Source organism: Haliotis cracherodii, unplaced genomic scaffold, assembly GCF_022045235.1.
Source record: "Haliotis cracherodii isolate W230 unplaced genomic scaffold, xgHalCrac1.p SCAF_5, whole genome shotgun sequence".
Taxonomy (NCBI): domain Eukaryota; kingdom Metazoa; phylum Mollusca; class Gastropoda; order Lepetellida; family Haliotidae; genus Haliotis; species Haliotis cracherodii.
The window spans coordinates 1,409,670-1,436,333 of NW_027266308.1; the positions used below are offsets into that span (position 1 = coordinate 1,409,670).

At 42.5% G+C, this 26,664-nt stretch overlaps 1 protein-coding gene across 1 annotated transcript in view; it reads right to left on the minus strand.

The window, feature by feature from the left end:
- Positions 1-26,664, minus strand: part of LOC139442228 (RNA polymerase II-associated protein 1-like) — a 49,139-nt gene that overhangs the window by 15,795 nt on the left and 6,680 nt on the right. The window contains 17 exon segments of the mRNA XM_071223009.1: positions 930-1,039; positions 1,953-2,024; positions 2,595-2,742; positions 7,165-7,317; positions 7,595-7,696; positions 9,283-9,338; positions 10,844-10,947; positions 11,619-11,688; positions 12,356-12,493; positions 13,761-13,904; positions 15,630-15,797; positions 16,421-16,522; positions 17,414-17,515; positions 19,524-19,645; positions 20,926-21,048; positions 23,996-24,154; positions 26,169-26,331. Of these exon segments, the coding sequence (XP_071079110.1) occupies positions 930-1,039; positions 1,953-2,024; positions 2,595-2,742; positions 7,165-7,317; positions 7,595-7,696; positions 9,283-9,338; positions 10,844-10,947; positions 11,619-11,688; positions 12,356-12,493; positions 13,761-13,904; positions 15,630-15,797; positions 16,421-16,522; positions 17,414-17,515; positions 19,524-19,645; positions 20,926-21,048; positions 23,996-24,154; positions 26,169-26,331 (2,036 nt within the window).

A 26,664-nucleotide genomic window follows, 5' to 3' on the forward strand; every position in this document is an offset into this window, starting at 1 on the left:
TGCCTGAATAAAATGTTCCAATAATATCAAATCGAAAGCACGGTCAACATGTGATAAATCAAGTCACCAAACCTAACCACAAACTAACAAGTGAACACAAACTAACAAGTGAACACCAACTAACAAGTGAACACAAACTAACAAGTGAACACAAACTAACATGTGAACACAAACTAACATGTGAACACAAACTAACATTTGAACACAAACTAACAAGTGAACACAAACTAACATGTGAACACAAACTAACATGTGAACACAAACTAACAAGTGAACACAAACTAACATGCAAACACAAACTAACAAGTGAACACAAACTAACATGTCAACACAAACTAACAAGTGAACACAAACTAACAAGTGAACACCAACTAACAAGTGAACACAAACTAACATGTGAACACAATCTAACATGTCAACACAAACTAACAAGTGAACACAAACTAACATGTCAACACAAACTAACAAGTGAACACAAACTAACATGTGAACACAAACTAACAAGTGAACACCAACTAACAAGTGAACGCAAACTAACATTTGAACACAAACTAACATGTGAACACAAACTAACAAGTGAACACAAACTAACAAGTGAACACAAACTAACATTTGAACACAAACTAACAAGTGAACACAAACTAACAAGTGAACACAAACTAACATGTGAACACAAACTAACTTGTGAACACAAACTAACAAGTGAACACAAACTAACAAGTGAACACAACCTTTACAACACCTGACCACGCACTAACAAGTCATAGGGTGATGACAGCCACAATGTTGTATTTTGGCAAAGATGTACTTGAGGTAGAGTACTGGCACAAATTACTGAGCCCTACAGACAGAATGTGAAGTTTAGTGAGACTAATTCCTATTGATAGATCTGTGGGTGTCAACACTTGCTTCACACATAGCAACATTACCTTAAGTCTCTGAGAATTGTTTTCAAACCAAGAGACTTCCAGCAAGGGAGAAGACTCTTGCAGCAGAACTCCTCCACTTCCTGTAGACACTCGACGGGACTGTACGAAGCCTTGAAGAAACACAGACAGCAGTCAGCGGCTGATGCATTACCTCATGATGACTCATACCACTCAGAAATTCTTCCATATTATTATGGATTACCTTAACTTCTTTTGAGTAGTATAGTTGGTCTGAATATGTTAAAATTATCAAAGCTATATATTTTTACATAAACTTCATTTGAATAGTATAGTTGGTCTAAACAGGTTAAAATTATAAAAGGTATACATCTTGACCAAAGAATTCACCATCAAACCTAAACTGCAGCATCTTTATTTGACAGCCCAGTCAGCTGTAACTTAACAGCGATACCATTCCTTGTGTGTACTCCAACTGGAATAGTTTGGTTTTGAATTGTTGTTTAATGCCACAATCAGCAATATTCCAGCTATATGACGGCCAGTGATTAATATCATGAGCATCGATCCACGCAATTGGGATCGATGACACGCATCAACCAAGTCAGAGAGTCTGACCACCTGATCCCGTTAGTCGCCTCTTACGACAAGCATAGTTGCCTTTTACGGCAAGCATTGGTTGCTGAAGACCTTTTCTACCCCGGATCTTCACGGGTCACTGGCGCCATCTATGTAGTCTCTCTACACTGCTTCAACCAATCACACCCTCCCCTCCTCAACCAACACAATCCCAGAATGGAACTTTTGCAACATTTAACAATGTAATGACATGGGACACACAGACACAAAATGCACTTCACACATTGACCGTTGTGGGTGATTTAATCCAGGGTACTCGGACCGGAAAATATACAAACTGGGTACATGCACCACCTGTTTCTACCCCTCTACCCCTATCAGTGTTTCGAACAAGGTAGTTGATCTGGGTAGATGCACCACCTGTTTCTACCCCTCTACTCCTATCAGTGTTTCGAACAAGGTAGTTGATCTGGGTAGTTATATCACCTGTTTCTGCACCTGTTGGTAGAATGTTGCAAGGAAGTTGACACAAGATGTTCCAAACTGAAGATCACATTTCTGAAAATGAATGTTTGTTTTTACTTTATGACTATATGACTCAGGTGGATCAGTTTCATACAATGCTAAAATGTTACCTTATACGATACGTTTGATCTTTTTCGAAAATATATCATGCTAAGGATAAAAAACATAATAGTCTTTGTTGTCAGGCACCACCCGCATCATCAAGTCTGCCACACATTTTGGTTTTTTTCCAAAAAAAATCCTAATACTTAAAAGCAATAAGATCCAATATAGCACGCAGTTACTTCCCTTTACATGTGCACTGCTTTACTGCGCATCTTGTGTTATGGTCATGGTGGCAATAGGAGTTTGTGTGCTTGTTTATATAGGGAGGCCCTTTTCTCAGGTTGATGGTACACAACTGTTTATTTGGATACCTACTAGCTTGAAAATAAAGAAAAAAAAAAAAACCGCCCTCCTGCATTATATTTTCAAAAAGCTCTGAAAAAAATGTCTTTTATTTTCTTAAGCCTTCCAAAGCATGTTTGGCACATTATTAACTTTGGTACATATTGAAGTATATTATATATGGAAAACAGGTATCAGTTAGCAAGACACATGTACCTTGAACTGATAATTGTCTCTGATGTCTTCCAATACACACTGCACACAGCTTGAGATTGGCTGGAACAGACCAGCCACATGGCTCCAGTTAACATCAGGGGAGATAACCTCCTCACTTCGCTCCGTCTCCATTGCACTGCTGTCATGGCTGAAAGTGGATCACATATGATTCCCATTGACAAATCTCTCTCATTTGACATTCAACTCCCACTTTCTGAAATCATATTTTGTTTGTTTGTTTGTTTGTTTAACGCCGCACTCGGCAATATTGCAGCTATATGACCAGGTCTGTAAATTATCAAGTCTGGACCAGACAATCCAGTGACTGAGATCGTGAGCATTTAGGGATACGATGACATGCATCAACCAAGTCAGTGATCCTTTTAGTCGCCTCTTACAACAAGCGTGGGTTGCTGAAGATCAATTCTAACCTGGATTTTCACAGGTGTGAAAAGATGTAGCCACTCTTATTTTGGTTGGTTGGTTGGTTTGTTGTTTTACGCCGCACTCAGCAATATTCCAGCTATATGACGGCGGTCCGTAAATAATCAAGTCTGGACCAGACAATCCAGTGATCAATATCATGAGCATCGATTCACGCAATTGGGATCGATGACATGCATCAACCAAGTCAGCGAGCCTGACCACCCGATCCCGTTAGTCGCCTTTTACGACAAGCATGGGTTGCTGAAGACCTATTCCTCCCCGGATCTTCACGGGTCCCACGCTTATGTAGTTACTAATAGTGGTGAATAGGTTCAAGTAGAAACACTTCCTGCTTGAGACTGAGACCATTAAAGAAAAATAAGAAAATTTGGCATTTTCTTTTAAGCTGATGTGCAGTGCCAGGAAGTCTTCGAGTTATTTGACGACTTGTTTAGTCATCAGGATAACAAAACTAGAATATATGCACTGAAAAATACAATATTTCCAGTGCAACTCTGTATCATTATGAAGTTTTCATGATAAAAGTGTCATTAATACTTATCTTGCATCATACTAATTACTGAAACCCCAGTGAAAAGAAAACATTTCACCAAAACGCACTGCTCTCACGTGAGGCACTGGAACCATAAGACCAACCAGTATGACACATCACTCATTACAGCGTTCCCGTTTTTTACTGGTAAAATTAGGCTTGGACCGGTAATTCGGGTGACTGCCAGTCCCTGTGGACCGGCAAATGAAGTACCTTAGAAATCGTTGCTGTTGAACACAACATCGGTGATATTCAATAACTACATTTCTCAAACAAAGTCAGCTTGTCTGTTACCATCAGGGTTTCCCCTTGTCTATTTCTAGGTTAAATATCCATTTGTAGCGACTTTGTCTGAAAGAAGAAGAGAAAATTGTGACTGAAGTTAGTGTGAATGACGTATAGACCTAACTAAGTTACTTCTGAGATGACATCTTTGCACTGAACATTATGTTGAAAGAATTGAAACCAAATCATTTTCAAATTTTCTTTTATTTGTTGAAAGTTGGGACTGGCAAAAATAAGGGGGGACTGGAAATTTTTTAAATTGCCAGTCCCCAAGGACTGGCAGTTTCAAAAGCCGGCGTGAACACTGCAGTCATTATTTTGTCTTCCAAGTGCAAATCACATCAGAGTGAGCAGGGGCAGCGGGTGCTTCAGTGTATGAGTCAGGGGTCGTATAAATTTGGTAAAATCTAAATATTTGTTACATTTGTATACTTATCCTACATTACTCGGTATTGCATTTACTGCTGTCTTTGACAGAGAGACGAACTGTGTGAGATCCAGCTGCTGAAGAAAGTTGTTTCCATCTGTCCAGGAAGCACCGCTCCCTCCCACACAGTCGGCACTTGACCCGGAAGTCATGACGTCACGTCAAAGCACATAACTGCTTTAACATAACATCGGAAACTTTGTGGGGAGGCAGCGGAGCAAAGGGGGGCAATTAGACGTCATATACAAATATACAAGTATACAAATGTAAAATATATTTGGATTTGAATTTTTTAACTCTGGTCGTACGGGATGGCAAGAACGGAGCTGATAAGTACGTGGAGATGGTAGAGTCTTTTATGACGCTGTCATCGGATCCTGGTGCTTGTCAGAGCAGAATGCCTGGAACGAGGACTATTTATCATCCTACAGTCCCCATGTTGATGGACGATGGGCGAAAGCAATCGCCTTGGCCGCTCTAGTCGAATAGCCCTTGGCTCCTAGGGCTTTCTGCAGATGTGCCAGGCGTGCAGACGAAACCGAGCAGGGCTTGGGTGTGGCAACCGACTGTGTGAGTGGAGCAGAAGGTTGGGCCATGCCGGAAGTTCCACGGGATTGTCTCTGGCGATGTTTCGGAGTTTGATAAACCAACTTCTGGCCGGCCACAAATGTGCAACCAAAATCAGTGTCAGGACAAGTTGGCTTCAACCGAATGCAAGCTCCACCCAGAGATCTTCACCGTACTTTGTCAAACGATCGACACCCCAAACATCAATCTGTTCGCCACATCTCAGAAATGCCAGCTGTCGACTTACATCTAGCCGGTCCCGGATCCGGCCGCTGTAGCAGTCGACGCCTTCAGTGTTCCCTGTCGATCGTTTGACAAAGTACGGTGAAGATCTCTGGGTGGAGCTTGCATTCGGTGGAAGCCACCTTGTCCGGCCTGGACAGAGCATCTGCCAGAACATTCTTGCAACCTGGAATGTGCTGAACAAGGAATTGCAGGTCTAAGCGGTCCACCAGGTCGAAGAATCGGAAGGTCTGGCCTAGCAGGGACTGAGAGTGGAGAGTACCCTGATTCCTCAGACACCACACCACGGTGATGTTGTCTGTGGAGATGGTCAACTGGGCGTGACGGAGAATGTTCTGCCAGTGGGAGACGGCCAGGATGAGAGCCTCGAGGTCGAGGTTGTTGCTGTGCCAATGGAGTTGGGAGTGGAGTTGGGAGTGGACCACAGCCCTGCAACCATTTGAGTCCCAAGGTGAGCCCCCCAATCCAGTTTGGGTGCGTCACCGAACAGAGAACCTGTGATAATGTGAACGCTGAGGGTTGCACGCAGATGTCTACTTTCTAGAGGAGGGGGGGCCTCGTGGACCCTTCCATGGATGATTACTTGTTTTTGTGGAGGTAAGAGCCTTCGTGAAGGCAAGCCTCTTCACGAAAAGAAAAGATGCAAAAGAAATTCCCTTCTTTGCTACTGCTTGAAGATTTTCACCAGGGTCTGAAGTTGAAGTTGGCGACCTGCTCCTCCTTTTTAAGCATCCCTGAGTAAAAAGTCAGCGCTCCTACTGAAGAATAAAGTCTGCTTTGAAACCAAAGTTGGTATTCTTCCATGCTTTAGAAGCTGGCTTCGTGGACTCCTTCACGGATCACTACGCCAGAGGTTTGTGGAGGGGATGACCTTCGTAGTTGAAGACGACTTTGATGAAGAGGAAAAACTGTTTTTCTCCTTAACTTAAGGCCTGTAGGTTCTTACTGCAATTGGATGTAACAGCAGGAGACTTCTCCTCAGATCTAGACAAACTCTTCAGAGGAGAGTCGAGTTCCTGGCTGACCAAGGAAAAACTTAGCGGAGGCTTGACTGCCTTACTCTGCGAAGAAGGAAGATCAACCTGAATTCCTTCTATTACATCAGGCCCATCTTCTTATGAAGATGGTGGAGGCATTACCCAACACTCCTTCATGGATGTCGTCTTCCTGTCTACTTCTCCTTAGGGAGCACAAAAACTACCTCTCTCTTTTAAGGTGCTGTGTTGAGAAACACAAGACAAGCAGATAGGGAGATTGTACATTTTTTCATGACAGAAAAATTGTGTACTTTAAGTTAAAAAATATGAAACAATGTAAACCCAAATAACTGATGAGTATTATAGATAAAGGCTAAAAGAATTGACTCCAAGCAATCATTTTTATCAAAAACAGATACTTTTCCAGAATGGGTCAGATTGCCAGAATAGGAACAGGTTGCCACGTGTATAATCAAGTCAAACAGCGAAACACCTGTTGAACACAAACAATGGATTACATTCCAGGAGTCTACAGTTAAGACATATTATTATTATTACTTTATTAGAACAACAACTGTAGACAAGTGATAAGTACTAGTAGAATACAAACTAGCAGTCTACAGCGAAAGACTTTCTCAAGCGACCAGCTCATAGGCGCGCTGAGAGATTTGTGACATGTCATAGGGGTGTGTGTGCGCAACCGGACGGAAACAAGTTTAATGATTACATTCCAGCTTCTGGCTTCCTCTTAAACGTGCGACTAGACGTGAGGGTATGAGAGATACACATTTGTACGACTGAAAACAGACTAAAACAAACTACTTGTATGCGCGAAAGTTGGAGAGTGACGAGTCTAGATGCTTGGTCACATGGTTCCGGTGCGGCTGCGCAGCTCTAGGGTGTGTTCAGGTGAGCTATTTTTCTGGTCTCTGGGAACACAGTTCAGGAAGGTTCCATTACATTTTGGAAACGAGATGAGATAAGCAAAAGGAACGAGTCAGGATAAGTTAAAAAACAAACCACTCAATACAAAGTTTATTTTGATAGGTACCCCACATTTACGACAACATGTGTTTAGTGTACAAGGCTTACCTCCTGACAAAACCAGTGGATGCCTCTACAGAACCAGCGACATTGACAACCATCTCACAGCAAGCCAACATGACCGCCTCCATCTGCCGCCGACTGGTACGTCCAGGGCTGAGGGCAGATTGGATGTTGCCCACCAGGGTGGAATAGAGGTCCCTGGGTGGATGATCAAGGAGAGACTCAATGTTTACAAGTGAGAAGGAACTAAGAACAACACGTTTTTAATACCTTCGAAATGTCAAATAGAAACACAATAAACACACGTCTTGATTTTACAGATTAAAAACATTTCAGACCTTTGAAATTTATTAAATTAATGACATAATAGATACCACAGAAGAAAATGTCTGTGTATCAATGTTTTCCATGTATTGTTATAATATCAATATATTTCACATAGAACTTGTCGGATTGAACACAATGATGGTCTTACAGATATGTCTGTGTTGCCAGGCCATAGGACAGACAGATCCTCCACACACGGAAACTGTGGGTCTGCAACATCTCCGCCTCCTCCCTTGGAAGCTGCAGATCACTGAAACAGACAACAGACGCTGTCAGATACTGAAACAGACAACAGACGCTCTGTCACAGACAATGAAACAGACAACAGACGCTTTGTCAGACACTCAGACACAGACAATAGACGCTCTGTCACAGACAATGAAACAGACAACAGACGCTCTGTCACAGACACTCAGACACAGACAACAGACACTCTGTCACAGACAACAGACGCTCTGTCAGACACTAACACAGACAACAGACTCTCTGTCAGATACTGAAATAGACAACAGACGCTCTGTCACAGACACTCAGACAGACAAAAGACACTCTGTAACAGACTCAGACACAGACAACAGACACTCTGTAACAGACACTCAGACAGACAACAGGCGCTCTGTCAGACCCTCCGACACAGACAACAGACTCTCTGTAACAGACACTCAGACAAACAGACACTCTGTCACAGACACTCAGACAGACAACAGACACTGTAACAGACACTCAGACACAGACTCTCTGTAACAGACACTAAGACACAGACACTCTGTCACAGACACTAAGACACAGACAACAGACACTCAGACACAGACAACAGACTCTGTAACAGGCACTCAGACACAGACAACAGATGCTCTGTAACAGACACTCAGACAACAGACACTCAACAACAAATAATAGACAACAGACGCTCTGTCATAGACCCTAGGACAAAGACAACAGACGCTCTGTCACAGACACTCAGACAATAGACACTCTGTCAGACACAGAAACAGGTAACAGACGCCCTGTCACAGACACTCAACAATAAATGTTCAACAACAGACACTCTGTCACAGACACTCACACACAGACACTCAACAATAAATGTTCAACAACAGACCCTCTGTCACAGACACTCACACACAGACACTCAACAATAAATGTTCAACAACAGACCCTCTGTCACAGACACTCACACACAGACAACAGACACTCAACAAAAAATGTTAGACAACAGACGCTCTGTCATAGACACTCGGACACAGACAACAGATGCTCTGTCAGACACTGAAACAGGTAACAGACACTCGGACACAGACACTCAGACAACAGGCACTCAGACAACAGGCACTCAACCACAAATTTCAGTCACAGACAACAGATGTCAGACACAGACAACAGTGAGTGAGTGAGTGAGTGAGTGAGTGAGTGAGTGAGTGAGTGAGTGAGTGAGTGAGTATAGTTTTACGCAGCTTTCAGCAATAATCCAGCAATATCATAGCAGGAGACTGTGCTTCACACATTGCAGCCACATGGGGGATCGAACCGGGACCTTCGACATGATTGAGTGGACACTATAACCACAAGGCTAACACTGACCCACTCCCACCCTGCAGTCAAGGCTCAGGCATGTAGACACAGAGAAGAGATGCTCATGCTCAGACACAGACAACAGACATCTACACAGATGCACAGTCAAGAGACAGACAGAAGACTCTCCCAGTACTGATAGTACTCAGTACTGATGCTCACATAGTCAGGGGAGGTAACCCAAGATTGAGACAACAGTTGCTGTGGTAATGCACATCTGTGATCAATGGTCAACTAAGTCGACTGTGACAGCGATGAGATTACCTTGTTTTCACTGCCATATATCTCATTATTATGTCCTGTAGTTTGTATTTTGATATCTGAAATGAGAGAAAAGAGCAGATGTTATTATTGACTTTTCCAATAATAATCCTAATGTCCAATTGATTAGTCCAAATGACTAGCTAAACATTTTCCAGGAAAAGAAGATTCCGACCTCACAGGGACATTTGGGTAAATAAATGCATGCCAAATACCATATTCTACGTAATAAGCGCCCCGCTCTAATAAATGCCCACCCCGTATTGGCTAATATATTGGCTGGTGAACAGTCCCAATTAGCACCCCTTCCGATTGATAAATGTACACAAGACTTATTTATTCGTGTATAAAACGTTTGTTATATGCACCCTTAATTATGGGCAATTAAATTCTGGATCTTTCATCTGTTGTTTTTCACCAAAATAATATTCTAATAAGAGCCCCCTATTTATAATTTTGAGCGCACCCTGGGTGCTTATTATGTCTAATATGGTAGTTATACTTCATTTAGTGAAAGAAAAGCAAAAAATACAAATGACGTCAATACGGTTTTGTGAATGTGACAGGAACCTCGTAACTTGTGTCTTTCTCACCTGGAGATATCATCATCATCATCCTTTCTCAGTTTACATAATCCTAACATACAATATAGACATCGGACATAGATCTCATTTTCATATCCCCAATACCTCCTCAAAAGTCATACAGTTGCTTCAGTTCAATATAAATGGACATACTATTCTTCTTATTATTTTCATTATTACAAGAACGATGTTCGGTCCTTTACAGGGCTACAGGACGGAGAAGGAAAAGTAGCAGGGGAAGCTGATGAAAGAACAGTCAAACAACTATTGCCATGGAACAGTTACCATGGTTACTATTTCCAAATATGGCCATTCTGCATGGAAACAGTAAAGATGTGCTTAACATTTTTCCAGGTGGATAAATACATTCCAGATGACACAAATTTATGTCAACTTTATTCCTCCATGTTGTTGAGGCATAATAATACCATATGCGCTACTAGTTTATTCCTCTGTGTTGTAGAGGTATATTACCATATGTGATACTAGTTTATTCCTCTGTGTTGTGGAGGTATATTACCATATGTGATACTTGTTTATTCCTCTGTGTTGTGGAGGTATATTACCATATGCGCTGCTAGTTTATTCCTCTGTGTTGTGGAGGTATATTACCATACATGCTACTAGTTTATTCCTCTGTGTTGTGGAGGTATATTACCATATGTGCTACTAGTTTATTCCTCTGTGTTGTGGAGGTATATTACCAGATGTGATACTAGTTTATTCCTCTGTGTTGTGGAGGTATATTACCAGATGTGCTACTAGTTTATTCCTCTGTGTTGTGGAGGTATATTACCAGATGTGATACTAGTTTATTCCTCTGCGTTGTGGAGGTATATTACCAGATGTGATACTAGTTTATTCCTCTGTGTTGAGGAGGTATATTACCAGATGTGATACTAGTTTATTCCTCTGTGTTGTGGAGGTATATTACCAGATGTGATACTAGTTTATTCCTCTGTGTTGTGGAGGTATATTACCATGTGTGCCGCCATGTTCCGGCCAGCCTGGCACAGTGCCGCCACCAGTCTCAGAGCAGCAGTCAGCGGGAGACCATAGACACGAGACAGCTGGGCATTCAAGTCTGGCAATGTAAACAATAGAAACAATATATCACACACAGCCAAACTTGCCAGGGTTCATCAACAATGACAGTCACTACAACTTAGAAAACATGATACAGGTTTGTATTTTGATAATTATATCGAAGGTGTGTTTGACTTAAGGAGCTTCAAATTGTTTTTTAGCAATATCATGAGGTGGGAACAAAGCAGGGCTTCACTCACTGCACTAATATTGGGAATCAAACTCAGTACCTTGGCATGACAAGCGAACACTTTAACCACTTGGCTACCTGACTGACACCCACACAAGGTAATGATAAAAGGGAGCTTTTTTTAAAATGAAATTTATACATGAGTGAGTGAGTATGGTTTTATGCCGCTTTTAGCAATATTCCAGCAATTTCATGGGCTTCATACATTGTACCCATGTTGGGAATCAAACCCGGGTCTTCAGCGTGACGGGCGAACACTTTAACCACTAGGCTACACGACCGCGCCTATTTATACATCAAACACAACCGGAGGCCACCAAACACTATCATATTGAAAATTTGCCATATTGTTTGATGTAGAGTTATAACAATTCTCCTGCTCAAACATCAGGCAGCATATATGCCTCTGTTGACATGGTCTGACATCCTCACTATTCACTTCTAGTATTATGTGAACACTGCAGTGTCATGTAGCTCACCTTGAGGTTCCCAGGCTGTGGGCAGGAACTCCAGAAACACCATGTCAAGCAATCTCGGACAATGAACTATCTTTTAACAGAAAATAAAAAATGTTGCAAATTTTATGTCCTTAACCATCTTCCTGAGGCAAGGGAGTTAAATGATGTAAAAGTCCAGTTACCACCCTTGCCGAACTATGCTGGAATTTCTTGGCTCGATCGTAGCGCCACCAGTGGCTATTACTAGATTAGTCCCTTCTATGTCCTTCCTATTGACCAATCAGATTCCACCGCCCATCTCACTTGCATTCGCTTCAAATAAATGGCATTGCCCAGTGAAGACGATCTGATCGATAATCAAGATCTTTCACAAAGTGCATCAAATCATGTGAGCAATGCAACTTGATTAAAAACATGAAAAGATTTGGAGAATATCTGTTGACGATTAGTTTTCAGTACACATGTTTTGCAAATCAATGTAAATCTGCACGGCAGTTTACGAACCGGATGTCAGTTTCGTTAAGCAAAAGTATAACTCCATAGTTCCAGCCTAGTTCGGCAAGAGTGGAAACTGGACTTTTATAGTTAGTTAACTCCATTGCCTCAGGAAGATGGTCCTAAACACAAAAGAAAGAAAAGTATTACACACTCGAAAACAGTCACTGGCCATCTTAACAAAGTTTCTCTCATCTAAACTTCCACAAAAGCAGTGTTAGAGTCTACTTAATGAGCAATGTGCAGATGGCGAGTCCCCGTACCTCGTACGCCAGGCCAGGGGAGTGTTGGGCTATCTTGGTCAGCATATCCAGGACCTGTAGCACGGTCACGGCCTGTGGTTTCCGAGTCTCCAGAACATGCCGCAGTCGCTGGAGCAGCACCATTCGGGACACCAGGCCCTGCAATAAACACACAGTGTTTGATACACATCCACAGATTCATAGACAACAGGCCCTGCAATAAACACACAGTGTTTGATACACATCCACAGATTCATAGACAACAGGCCCTGCAATAAACACACAGTGTTTGATACACATCCACAGATTCATAGATACCAGGCCCTGCAATAAACACAGTGGTCAATAAACATTGACAGATTCATACAGACATCAAGTCTTCTGGTTTCAATAAAAAAAAAACATCCAAAGCTTCATATAAACAAACACCAGACTCTGAACTCTGAACTTTTATAAAGGGACATGATACACCTGGTATAAGCACATCTCAAGTTTGAGGACAGACTTTGGAATCAAGTTGCCAACAACATATGTAGGCAGCTGAAACTAACGTTCCTCACGAATAGATCCGGGCCACGTTCCACAAAGGGGTCTAATTCGGCCATCTTGGGGCTGGGATCCCTCCGTGGAACGGGATAATGGAGATTTAGAAACTACTTTACGAGCTACGAGACACTGAGAATTATCTGAGCTGACTTGCCAGTAGGTTACACCTAATGTCATCGGGAGGTGTTTTGGGAGAAAAAGTAAAACAAATGTGGGTTTCCTGATCCCAAGGGGAGACAATCAGCTCAGTTAATGGAACATCGCGTCTTATTCATCATGACCATAGCCAGATAAAACTTCAGCATTGTGACAGCTCTTGATCAGGATGAGTGAAAGGGTGACATCTGATCCACATAATCACCAAAATGTCAGTTTCGCACGATGAATGCTCTGCTTCCTTCCTAGGAGCAGGTGCAAAAGAAAATACATAAATAACCCTTTAATAACTACATGAATTTGGACATCCATGACCTCAGTATACTTATCCTGACAACACATTGTAATTTTCTTCTGGACATTGATTGTATAACACAAAATCCAAAATTGTTGAGCTTGGGTTGCTGTATGCTACATCCTTAAGACTCCAGTCAATCCCTTTCTGATGTTCAAGCGAAGTGCTGATAAGAAGAGAGTGAAAGGGCCAGGGACAGATAACTCCTGTTGGTAACCAAGGCATAGGGGTGCCTTTGAGCAGGAAGAGGCACGTTTGGGGTTTTTTGGTTATAGGATTGAAGTCCAGATTGAAATTGCAATGTGTTGCGTCTGGATAAGAAATAACCCGCAAATCCTGGACCAATGAACTCGCTTCCTGTCAGTAAAACAATGGGACCATGGAATGTCACAGCATCACAAGTAACAAGGTACACACAAAGTATCCTACCAGAACAACGTCTCTCTTGGCTACTTCAGCATCAGTCTCATCAACAGTCTCCTCCCCATCCTGTCTTTCGGTCTCCATGGTAACCGGACACTGACCCGGCATAACATGACCTTGAAACCAGCTGAAAGATATATCCAGGCATTCCTGGAAGTAGAGAGGATTGGAATCAAACGGCGTCAGAAAGAATTGGCATGAAACAGTAAACAGTCTGGATTTTTCTTTCTGAGGTCAAATATAATCAGGCTTGGACCCTATCCTAAATGCACTGAATGTTATAGCATAAATCTGTATGGACAGAGAAACAGAAACAGATTTCCCCTTCACTAAATCCTTGTTCCTTGAAATCCAGTTCTAACTATCTTCTAAATAAATCACTTCCCCGAAGTTTTATGTCAGTTGATACAATGGGAACCACTGAAAAGCCAGATGAGAAACATATTTGATGAGAACATGATCACTGGGGTCAGATCTGTACCTGGTATCCCCAGGTGAGAAGCCTACCTGATGTCAGCATGGGCACTGGGGGTCATTCTGCCCCAGACTCCTTACAGGTGAGAAGCCTACCTTATGACAGCATGGGCACTGGGGGTCATTCTGCCAAAGAATCCTTACAGGTGAGAAGCCTACCTGATGACAGCATGGGCACTCAGGGTCATTCTGCCCCAGACATCTTACAGGTGAGAAGCCTACCTGATGATTGTGTGGGCACTGGGGGCACTGGGGGTCATTCTGCCCCAGACACCTTACAGGTGAGAAGCCTACCTGATGACAGCATGGGCACTGGGGGTCATTCTGCCCCAGACACCTTACAGGTGAGAAGCCTACCTGATGATTGTGTGGGCACTGGGGGCACTGGGGGTCATTCTGCCCCAGACACCTTACAGGGGAGAAGCCTACCTGATGACTGCATGGGCACTGGGGGTCATTCTGTCCCAGACATCTTACAGGGGAGAAGCCTACCTGATGACAGCATGGGCATTCAGGGTCATTCTGCCCAAGAATCCTTACGGGGGAGAAGCCTACCTGATGACAGCATGGGCGGCCGGGGTCATTCTGCCCCAGACACCTTACAGGTGAGAAGCCTACCTGATGACAGCATGGGCACTGGGGGTCATTCTTCCCCAGAATCCTTACAGGTGAGAAGCCTACCTGATGACAGCATGGGCACTCAGGGTCATTCTGCCCAAGAATCCTTACAGGGGAGAAGCCTACCTGATGACAGCATGGGCGGCCGGGGTCATTCTGCCCCAGACACCTTACAGGTGAGAAGCCTACCTGATGACAGCATGGGCACTGGGGGTCATTCTTCCCCAGAATCCTTACAGGTGAGAAGCCTACCTGATGACAGCATGGGCACTCAGGGTCATTCTGCCCAAGAATCCTTACAGGGGAGAAGCCAACCTGATGACTGCATTGGAACTGGGGGCACTGGGGGTGATTCTGCCCCAGACTCATTACAGGTGAGAAGCCTACCTGATGACAGCATGGGCACTTGGGGCACTGGGGGTCATTCTGCCCCAGACACCTTACAGGTGAGAAGCCTACCTGATGACAGCATTGGCACTGGGGGCAATTCTACCCCAGACTCCTTACAGGGGTGAAGCCTACCTGATGACTGCATGGGCACTGGGGGCACTGGGGGTCATTCTGCCCCAAACACCTTACAGGGGAGAAGCCTACCTGATGACAGCATGGGCACTCAGGGTCATTCTGCCATAGACACCTTACAGGTGAGAAGCCTACCTGATGACAGCATGGGCACTCAGGGTCATTCTGCCCCAGACTCCTTACAGGTGAGAAGCCTACCTGATGACAGCATGGGCACTGGGGGTCATTCTGCCCCAGACACCTTACAGGTGAGAGGCCTACCTGATCTGCTGGGTTACAGATGAGGGCATGCATGGCAGCAACAGCAGCAGCGAGAACAGTGTCAACAGCATCATCTAGAGCCCAGCGGAACAGGAAGACGACCCCAGACTCCACGACGGCCGGCAAGATCGGTGTCTGGACAACATCTCGATAGGCCCCTCTCTTGGCCTGAACGTACAGATCAGCACAGGTTCTCACTCAATGAAACACGCAGATTACTACAACAGATGTGCTTAATACAACTGGTTATACATCGTTACGGTGTAATATATATGGTACTTGTCCCTAGGAATAGCATTTCCATTAAAACGAAGAGAATAAAAGAACAAATTCGAAAAAATGCAAGACCATATTGGTAAGTAACAAATGAAATGGAGCTGTGAGAATCCTGCAGTATGTAATGTCTAGGACTGGCCATCAATACAGATCGATAATCGTTAACTTAATATCAATCTATCAATTATCGATAAATACAGAAGTAACTTTGAGCAATTATGCTAAATGTCCGCAAGAAATCAACACACTTCATGCCGCTGGTGAGTGGTGACACATTTATGCATGGATTACCTTGTGGATATTAGAGTTGTAACAAAAACAGCTGCTTTCCTTCTTTGGCAACTGACATGATTGACAAAAACACGTCTGTTTGGGTAAATCTAAAATTCATTTCATCACAATTGCTTATGTAAGATATAATTGATGACAATTATCATATCGTTTATTAATATTTCTTCCCATCAAACGATAATTCCTATTATTGATCTTATTAGCCAGCTATAGTCGTATCTCACCTTGTGGAGGACCCGGCCCAGCACCTGCAGCGCCAGCGCCCTCTGCTGGATGTTGGAGCTTCGAGCCAGCTGGAACATCTCCTCCAGGGTGTAGCCGGCACGCTGCCAACAGCAGACACAAGGAGTTGGTTAACACTGCTGCCAACAGCAGACATATGGACTTGGTTATCACTGATGCCAACAGCAGACACATGGAGTTGGTAAACACTGCTGCCAACAGCAGACACATGGAGTTGGTTAACACTGCTGCCAACAGCAGACATATGGACTTGGTTATCACTGATGCCAACAGCAGACACATGGAGTTGGTAAACACTGCTGCCAACAGCAGACACATGGAGTTGGTTAACACTGCTGCCAACAGCAGACACATGGAGTTAGTTAACACTGCTGCCAACAGCAGACACATGGAGTTAGTTAACACTGCTGCCAACAGCAGACACATGGAGTTGGTTAACCATGTTAACACTGATGCCAACAGCAGACACATGGAGTTGGTTAACACCACTAGCAACAGCAGACAGTGATTTGGGTTAACACTGCTGCCAACAGCAGACACATGGACTTGGTTAACACTGCCGCCAACAGCAGACATATGGACTTACTACATACCTGTAAATAATTAAGTTTGGACCAGACAATCCAGTGAGCAATATCATGAACAACAATCCACAACATCAGGGTACGATAACACGCCCTCAACCACGTCACAAACCAATCCATTAAGTTTCCTCTTACGACTAGCATCAGTTGCTGAGGATGTATCCTTAAACTGAATCCTCATATGAGGACCTTCAACCACTGGCTAGAAGAATTATGAAACCTATTTAGTGACGTTCTTAAATATGCAATGAAGCATTCCCACAGGAATGAAACATCCCGACCACGCAGCATGCATGGTGTCTGAGTGGTCATCTACCAAGATAGGGAAGCAATCACAAGTTATCATCCAATCATTCTCTTATTGTAAAATGAAAAGAAAGAGAAACCAACCTCTGGTTCATTGCCATGGTGATGAAGACCTTGATTGACAGGCAAGTCAGAATCAGCTGGAAGAATGTTGCCATGGAAATCAAATCTTGCAGGCAGGCCATTCTGCAAAACATTCATAATCTATAAGCTATCCTCAGTTACTGGACTCCAATATCCAAGATGAAACAGCTGTAAGAGATGATTTTATATATATCCTTATATCTGACAAATGTAGAACAGTGTCTCAACATGAATTCTGACTAATGTAAACTGTTTTCTGATGTGTACCTCAGCATCTTTCGTTAAGAATCTCTCTTTTCAGTGTACCTTAGCGTCCCTGATAGATTATCTCTTTTCACTGATGTGTACCTGAGCGTCCCTGATAGGGTGTCTCTTTTTACTGTTTTTACTATGTTTTCTGATGTGTACCTTAGCGTCCCTGATAGATTATCTCTGTTTACTGTTTTTAATCTGTTTTCTGATGTGTACCTTAGCATCCCTGATAGATTATCTCTTTTTACTGTTTTTAATCTGTTTTCTGATGTGTACCTTGGCGTCCCTGATAGATTATCTCTTTTTACTGTTTTTAATCTGTTTTCTGATATGTACCTTAGCGTCCCTGATAGAGTGTCTCTTTTTACTGTTTTTACTATGTTTTCTGATGTGTACCTTAGCGTCCCTGATAGATTATCTCTGTTTACTGTTTTTAATCTGTTTTCTGATGTGTACCTTAGCATCCCTGATAGATTATCTCTTTTTACTGTTTTTAATCTGTTTTCTGATGTGTACCTTGGCGTCCCTGATAGATTATCTCTTTTTACTGTTTTTAATCTGTTTTCTGATATGTACCTTAGCGTCCCTGATAGATTATCTCTTTTTACTGTTTTTAATCTGTTTTCTGATACGTACCTTGGCGTCCCTGATAGATTATCTCTTTTTACTGTTTTCTGATGTGTACCTTAGCATCCCTGATAGATTATCTCTTTTTACTGTTTTTAATCTGTTTTCTGATGTGTACCTTGGCGTCCCTGATAGATTATCTCTTTTTACTGTTTTTAATCTGTTTTCTGATGTGTACCTTAGCATCCCTGATAGATTATCTCTTTTTACTGTTTTTAATCTGTTTTCTGATGTGTACCTTGGCGTCCCTGATAGATTATCTCTTTTTACTGTTTTCTGATGTGTACCTTAGCATCCCTGATAGATTATCTCTTTTTACTGTTTTTAATCTGTTTTCTGATGTGTACCTTAGCATCCCTGATAGATTATCTCTTTTTACTGTTTTTAATCTGTTTTCTGATGTGTACCTTGGCATCCCTGATAGATTATCTCTTTTTACTGTTTTTAATCTGTTTTCTGATGTGTACCTTGGCATCCCTGATAGATTATCTCTTTTTACTGTTTTTAATCTGTTTTCTGATGTGTACCTTGGCGTCCCTGATAGATTATCTCTGTTTACTGTTTTTAATCTGTTTTCTGATGTGTACCTTAGCATCCCTGATAGATTATCTCTTTTTACTGTTTTTAATCTGTTTTCTGATGTGTACCTTGGCGTCCCTGATAGATTATCTCTTTTTACTGTTTTTAATCTGTTTTCTGATGTGTACCTTAGCATCCCTGATAGATTATCTCTTTTTACTGTTTTTAATCTGTTTTCTGATGTGTACCTTGGCGTCCCTGATAGATTATCTCTTTTTACTGTTTTCTGATGTGTACCTTAGCATCCCTGATAGATTATCTCTTTTTACTGTTTTTAATCTGTTTTCTGATGTGTACCTTGGCGTCCCTGATAGATTATCTCTTTTTACTGTTTTTAATCTGTTTTCTGATGTGTACCTTGGCGTCCCTGATAGATTATCTCTTTTTACTGTTTTTAATCTGTTTTCTGATGTGTACCTTGGCGTCCCTGATAGAGTGTCTCTTTTTACTGTTTTCTGATGTGTACCTTAGCATCTTTAGTGAAGAATCTCTCTGTTTAGTGATGTATGCCTCAGCGTTCCTGATAGTGTGTCTCTTTTTACTGTTTTTACTTTGTTTTCTGATGTGTACCTTAGCAGCTTTAGTGAAGAATCTCTCTGTTTTCTGTGTACCTAAGCATCTTTAGTGAAGAATCTCTCTGTTTAGTGAGTACCTTAGCATCCCCGGTCTTGGGAGGAGGGAGGTCTCTCATCCACTCCAGCTTGTCATACTCCACTTTCTCCATGTGCACCCATGTAGGGTCGGGCTGGACAGGCAGAACTGGGTCACTGTGACCTGGAGAGAGACACAGATTATGTTCAGTGAGAGAATACCATGTCTGGGTCACTGCGACCTGGAGAGAGACACAGATTATGTTCAGTGAGAGAATACCATGTCTGGGTCACTGCGACCTGGAGAGAGACACAGATTATGTTCAGTGAGAGAATACCATGTCTGGGTCACTGTGACCAAAGAAAAGGCCAATTTAAGATTATGACCAGTCAGTGAACACAAGGACCAGGTCACTGTGACCTCAAGAGTCATCAACATTAAAGCCAGTGAGTGAACCCTACAGTTGTGTCACTGTCACCTTGAGAGTGAGTGTGTGAGTGAGAATGGTATAACGCCGCTTTTAGCAATATTCCAGCAATATCAGAGTGGGGACACCAGAAATGGGCTTCACACAATGTACCCTTGTCGGGAACGGAACCCGGGTCTTCGGCGTGACGAGCGAATGCTTTAACCACTAGGCTACCCCACCGCCCCTGTCACCTTGAGAGACATGTCAACCTTATAATGATAATGGTCAGTATTCCTCCTGCCACAGTGCCTCACTCCGTTCTAGATGTCAACTTGTACACATAAGAACATGATAGTTTCTTAAACAACTTTTTCCAGTGATGGGAATAAAAATACCAAACAGCAGATATTGTTGGGTACAGGGTATTCAATGCATTACCATATTGACATTCAATAGACTATTCCCGATTTTGAGTTATTTTGCAATCCATCATTCTCAGCTTGAGCCAAACTACATGCAGATCTAATGACTTGGGTGAACTTGCACAAAGCGATCTCTGCGCTAAGACTATCTATTGTAAGCCTATATTTAAAGTATGGGAGTTATAATCATCTTAGCGCTAAGATCGTTTTGTGCAAGTTGGCCCTGGCAAGAACGGAGAACATGAGTCAGCAATATTACAGTGAGTGAGTGAGTGAGTTGGGTTTGACGCCGCTTTAAACACTGTTCCAGTTACATCCCGGCGTGTAAGCTTACAGTGGGAGGAGAGCCTGATGTAATGCAGATCTCAGACAATTACCACTTTGGTGAAACCCACGAGCACGGGTATTGTGCTGACAAACCTAGAAACATAATTGGGGCGAACTGGGATTCAAACCCACAATCATAGGTTTCTGGCGTGCCCAAGGGACGCAACTCTGCACAGCGAATCACGGCGCCTTAGACAACTGGGCCAGCCGTGCCCCCAGCAATATTACAACAGCTGCAGCTGTGACAACAACAACAACAACAACAACAACAACAACACCATGACAAAGGGCAGAGCAAAAGACACCTTTTTTCTTTGAAATCTTCTTCCCACCGGCAACATTTTCCCTCAAACTTGTTTCAGTCTCCATTGCCTTGACCTCGGACTTCACCTTCTTCTTGGAAGTCAGAAATGCCAGCAACTTTGGATCTGGAATAATGTAAACACCACTGTTAGCATCTGTGTCATGGTAAACATACTGAAACTGCACAGCTCCGAAGACAAGTTTGTCAGTTATCCGGGGTTTAACACAAAGCCTTAATTCTGTCGTATCAAGGTGTGTCCCATTATGATGGCAGGAAAGGGCAAAGCATAACAGGTCGTAGACTTGACAATTTAAAGTTAAAACTTGACATACATTTGCTACCTGCAGGTTTTACATCATCCCAGCAGTTGTTGATTATTGACAAATTTAGCAGTACATTAAAACAACACATATTCTATGATTAAAAACATGGCAGAAATAAAGAATGACGTGGTCTTACATACCATACCCTCTCTGGGGACGATCATTTTCACACTACTTCATCCCCATTCAAGGGTACAGCCACTAACAATCTCTGTAAATCGTGTGACATAGGACAAGTATCTATATATATACAACTACTTGTACAATCTCATTAAAATCAGATCTAAGTTCTTGCTGCGGCTAAACAAAGATCTTAGGACATTCCATTACGGGCCACGTCAGAACGACCTTTCATACCACCAATCAAAGCGTCGCTTACTAAATCATGAAAGTGACAGTCGGAATGTGTTTTTTAATCATGCAACCTTGAAAACGTTAACAAGGGGTATTCAGAATGACAGTTACGGCCCGTACGACTGATTCTGTCAACATTATCGTCGATCTCTCGCTTCCATCGTCCTCAGATCTTTGTTTGGCGGCAGCGTGAACTTAGATCTGATTTTAATGAGATTGCTAATTGTAAAGTTTACAAATTTTTCAAAGTTAACCTATTTCATACAATGCATTTATCCAAAGCCTCAAACATGAGTGGAATTAAAATCCTAGCTATATTTTATATTTGTATACTTATCCTACATTACTTCTTAATGCATTTACTGCTTGTTCTTGACAGAGAGAAAGAGCTGTGTGATGGTCTTGCATGAAGAGTGAGTGAGTGAGTATGGTTTTACGCCGCTTTTAGCAATATTCCAGCAATATCACGGCGGGGGACACAAGAAATGGGCTTCACACATTGTACCCATGTCGGGAATCGAACCAGGATCTTCGGCGTGACGAGCGAACGCTTTAACCACTAGGCTCCCCGACCGCCCCTGCCCCCCGAACGCATGAAGAAGCCAAACCTGTCACACAGCTCCCACGTGACCGAGTATAGTGATGTCATGGATCATCACGTTACTCGAACCTGGGAAGGCATCATGGGGATGCAGCTCTGCGACGGGTGGGTCTCTTTAGACGCAGGAATGCAGGATAAGTATACAAATATAAAAAATATCTAGGATTATACTAGATTTTTTATAGAGGAATAATTTTCACTTCATTTCGTGTGGTATGGTGCTGACAAACCTAGAAACATAATCGAGGCAATTGGGGATTCGAACCCACAATCACAGGTTCTTGCGGGCCCAAGGGACGCAACTCTGCACAGCGAATCGCTACGCCTCAGACAACTGGGCCACCCGTGCCCCCACCTACACAATGAATGTCTGTCAGAGCTCATGAGATCATCACGTTGTGACAATTTGTTCGATTCTCCACCCGGACCTTTGTCAAGGGGAGCGTAGTAGTCGGTTGAGACAAATCTCGCTGTAGCACCTGACACCAATCTTCAGCAGACAGTCATAGCAGTATTATCAGGTGCAACTATGACTGAACGCGGTCTTGCTGCTGTAACTCTCAGGATCAGAGCCATCATCATCATCTTAAAGAAGGGCAGGCATAGCAACTGAATTTCCCACATTTAGTTATGCAGACAATTCTGTTATAACAGCAGTAAGAATGGTCATTTCTGATTTTTTCACTGATGAGGAACCAACTTCCACGGAGGTGGATTTAGATGTGTGATCACTATCCCGACACTTGCATTTATAAGAGTGTGAAATCAGGAGTAGACAGTTTTTTTGCATTGGCTACATCTTTTGGTGTCTGTGCCCCAGCCACGGTAACTGCAACACTTCAGATGGGGATCATGGGCACGAATCACAAACTTTGTGTTTTCAGGAATGTAGAAAGGCGAGGTGAGGTGAGGTGAAATGGAGTTTACTGTCGCGTCCAACATTATTGCACTTATATAGCGACGTGCATGTACGTGTGGCTGCTTGTACTAATCTGGACTGATGCCGATTTATAGTGCTGGCTCACTGAGATACCTTGCCGCAGTTTAACATGAATACCCCACTCAGACACAGTATACTGACTCCGAGCCGACCAGTCCTTGTTTTAGCCAGACAGGGTAACAACAAGTACCATCTTTTAACGTCTTTTGGTATGACGCGGCCGGGGATCGAACCCCGGACCTTCCATTCTCCAGGCGGAGGCTCTACCATTAGACCACGGAGGCGGTGGAATGTAGAAAGGAACCAAAAGCATATTCTCTTCAGTTCGAAAAACATCTCCACACAATTGTAATGAGAAAGAGAATGAGTAAGCTTGGGACATCACATGATGAAGTTGCACGGGAATCATTTAGGGCACATTTCAGTGTTAGTGATGGTAGCCATTGTTATGGCTGGGGTGTGTTTGGGTGAGGTGTTTTTGAAGCTGGAAACTTGTTTTAGGATTATTTCCACAAGGATCCGAGGTAAGGTCAGGTGAGGTGAAATAGGGTCCAAGTTTATTGCACTTATACAGCAACGTGCATGCAAGTGTGTGTGTGTGGCTGCTTGTAGATGAAGGATGAAATGCATAGCGAGAGATGGGATAAGTTCTAAAATGTTGTGCTGACAGAGCAAACATTATTATCAGGATGTATATATTTCTTTAACCCATGACCTGGTGATCCTGGAAGCCAAGGGAGGTAACTCACTAATCACCTTAATCATGACTAAGGATCCTGGCAGCCAAGGGAGATAACTCACACATCATCTTAATCATTACATAGGATCCTGACAACCAAGGGAGGTAACTAACCCATCATCTCCATCAGCTTCTTCCTCTCCTCATCAATCTCCTCCTGTGTCATTGTAGAGATTTTATCTAAGTTCTCCTCGTGGATCTTTCTTGCTTCACTTGTTCCTAGGGTAGCACTCAGACCAGAGCCCTGCACGATCCTGGATGTTGACCCACCGTCTGCAAGATGGAGTTTACAACACTGTAGACGTACTTCAGTTGTATCACAGAATATATCACAGTTCTATGCCAGGATATATCACAGTTCTATCACATGATATGTCACACTTCTATCACAGGATATATCACAGTTCTATCGCAGGATATATCAGGGTTCTATCACGGGATATATCACAGTTCTATCCCAAGATATATACAGTTCTATCACAGGATATATCACAGTTCTATCCCAAGATATATCACAGTTCTATCGCAGGATATATCACAGTTCAATCACAGGATATATCACAGCTCAATCACAGGATATATCACAGTTCTATCATGGGATATATCACAGTTCAATCACAGGATATATCACAGCTCAATCACAGGATATATCACAGTTCTATCATGGGATTTATCACAGTTCTATCACAGTTCTATCACAGGTTATATCACAGTTCTATGCCAGGATATATCACTGTTCTATCACGGGATATATCACAGTTCTATCACAGGATATATCCCAGTTCTATTGCAGGATATATCCCAGTTCTATTACAGGTTATATCACAGTTCTATACCAAGATATATCACAGTTCTATCACAGGATATATTACAGTTCTATCCCAGGATATTTCACAGTTCTATTACAGGATATATCACAGTTCTATCACAGGATATATCACAGTTCTATCACAGGATATATTACAGTCCTATCACAGTTCTATCCCAGGATATATCACAGTTCTATCACAGGATATATCACAGTTCTATCACAGGATATATCACAGTTCTATCACAGGATATATCCGTTATATCACAGCATGTCTGCTGAATGTGGGAGGAACTTTCCTGCCTGAGATGTAGGAGCAATCAAAGACATGTCTAAGTCAGCCTCTTAGTGCATGAAACAGAATTATCTGGAACCGTTGGTGGGAAACTGTATGTTGAAATGATGGCTACATTAAGACAAAAAAAGACTTTGTTGTGATCATCAAAATTTAGCATATAAATACATTATATATGTGACACGATACATAGACATTAAAACATTTCTATATTACAGATTTTGTCCTCTCCAGCTTGATACATAAAAGCCTGTAGTGTGTACATTCCTGCCAAATCTCGCTTATTCTGCTTATATCAGCACTATACGGCTGAATAATGCTGATTTGACGTTAAATTCTAAATCACTCACTGCAATGCTTCTAGAATTAAGTAACTGTGAAACAATCTGGACATTGATACCAAGTTTCCTGGTCAGTCCTGGGTGTTAATAATCTGTTCACTACGCCAAGCCATGCCTGATTGGAAGAGGCCCAGATGAAGAGAATCTGGATGGAGTAGTGGGTACATTATAACATTACCGGTTGCCTGGACTAGACTTGATTGTTCGAAGGGTGCCATGATACATCTGGAATATTGCTGACTGCAGTATTCAAAAACATTCACTCACTCACCATCCAATCTCATTAATATCAGATCGTAGTTCTCGCCACTGCTAAACAAAGATCTGAGGGCATCCCATTACAGGTCACGTTAGAACAACCTTGTGCGAACTTTGATTGACCAATGAATTGACTGACAAGAAGTCGACATTAGCCAATCAGAAGGCAGCTTACTCGTGTTTTAAGGCACTAATTTCAAATGGTCGACTACGCTTCGAAACATATTTTGACAAATTCTCGATTAAAAATTTGAAACCTGAACAAAAGAACATTCTGGAATCGCTAATAGATGGTCTAGATTGTAGGGATTCAGTCGTTTAACCCTTAACTATCGTTCGGAATACCCTATGTAAAAAGTTTTCAAGGATGCATGATAAGAAATCACATTCCGGCTGTCACTTTCATGATCTGTGTAAGTGACGCTCTGACTGGTCGGATGAAAGGTCTTTCTGACGTGACCCCTAATGGGATTTCCTCAGATCTTAGTTTAGCGGGAGGGAGAACTACGATATGATTTTAATGAGATTGCTCACCATCTAATATTGTGCCAAAAAGTAACAAATATAGTTGGAATACGTAGTTACCTCCCCTTTCCTCCACGTCGGTGTTGGGGTTGTGTGGCAGCTCCCCCGTCTTCTGAAGCTCCTGCTGAAGCACCACACCAAAGTCCTTCACCCCCGACGTAGCTAGGTGCTGTGCAAACAAGCTCTTCTTCTTACCTGACGACGCTGCAACTGAGGCAGCGGACTGAAGCATACATAGATGTGAGTCAGTAAATTTATGAATAGAACAAAATCTTGGACTGAACTAGAGATATGGTCAATCTCATTAAAATCAGATCTTAGTCCTAGCTACCGCTAAACAAAGACCTGAGGACATACCACTACAGATCAGGTTAGCCCTTGCGCAAACTTTGACCGACCAATGGAATGACCAATCAGAAGGCAGCTTTCTCGTACTTTATGGCACTAATTGCAAATTGGCGACTTCGCTCCGAAACATATTTTGACAAATTCTCGATTACAAATTTGAAACCTGAACAAAAGAACATTCTGGAATGGATAATAGATGGTTTAGATT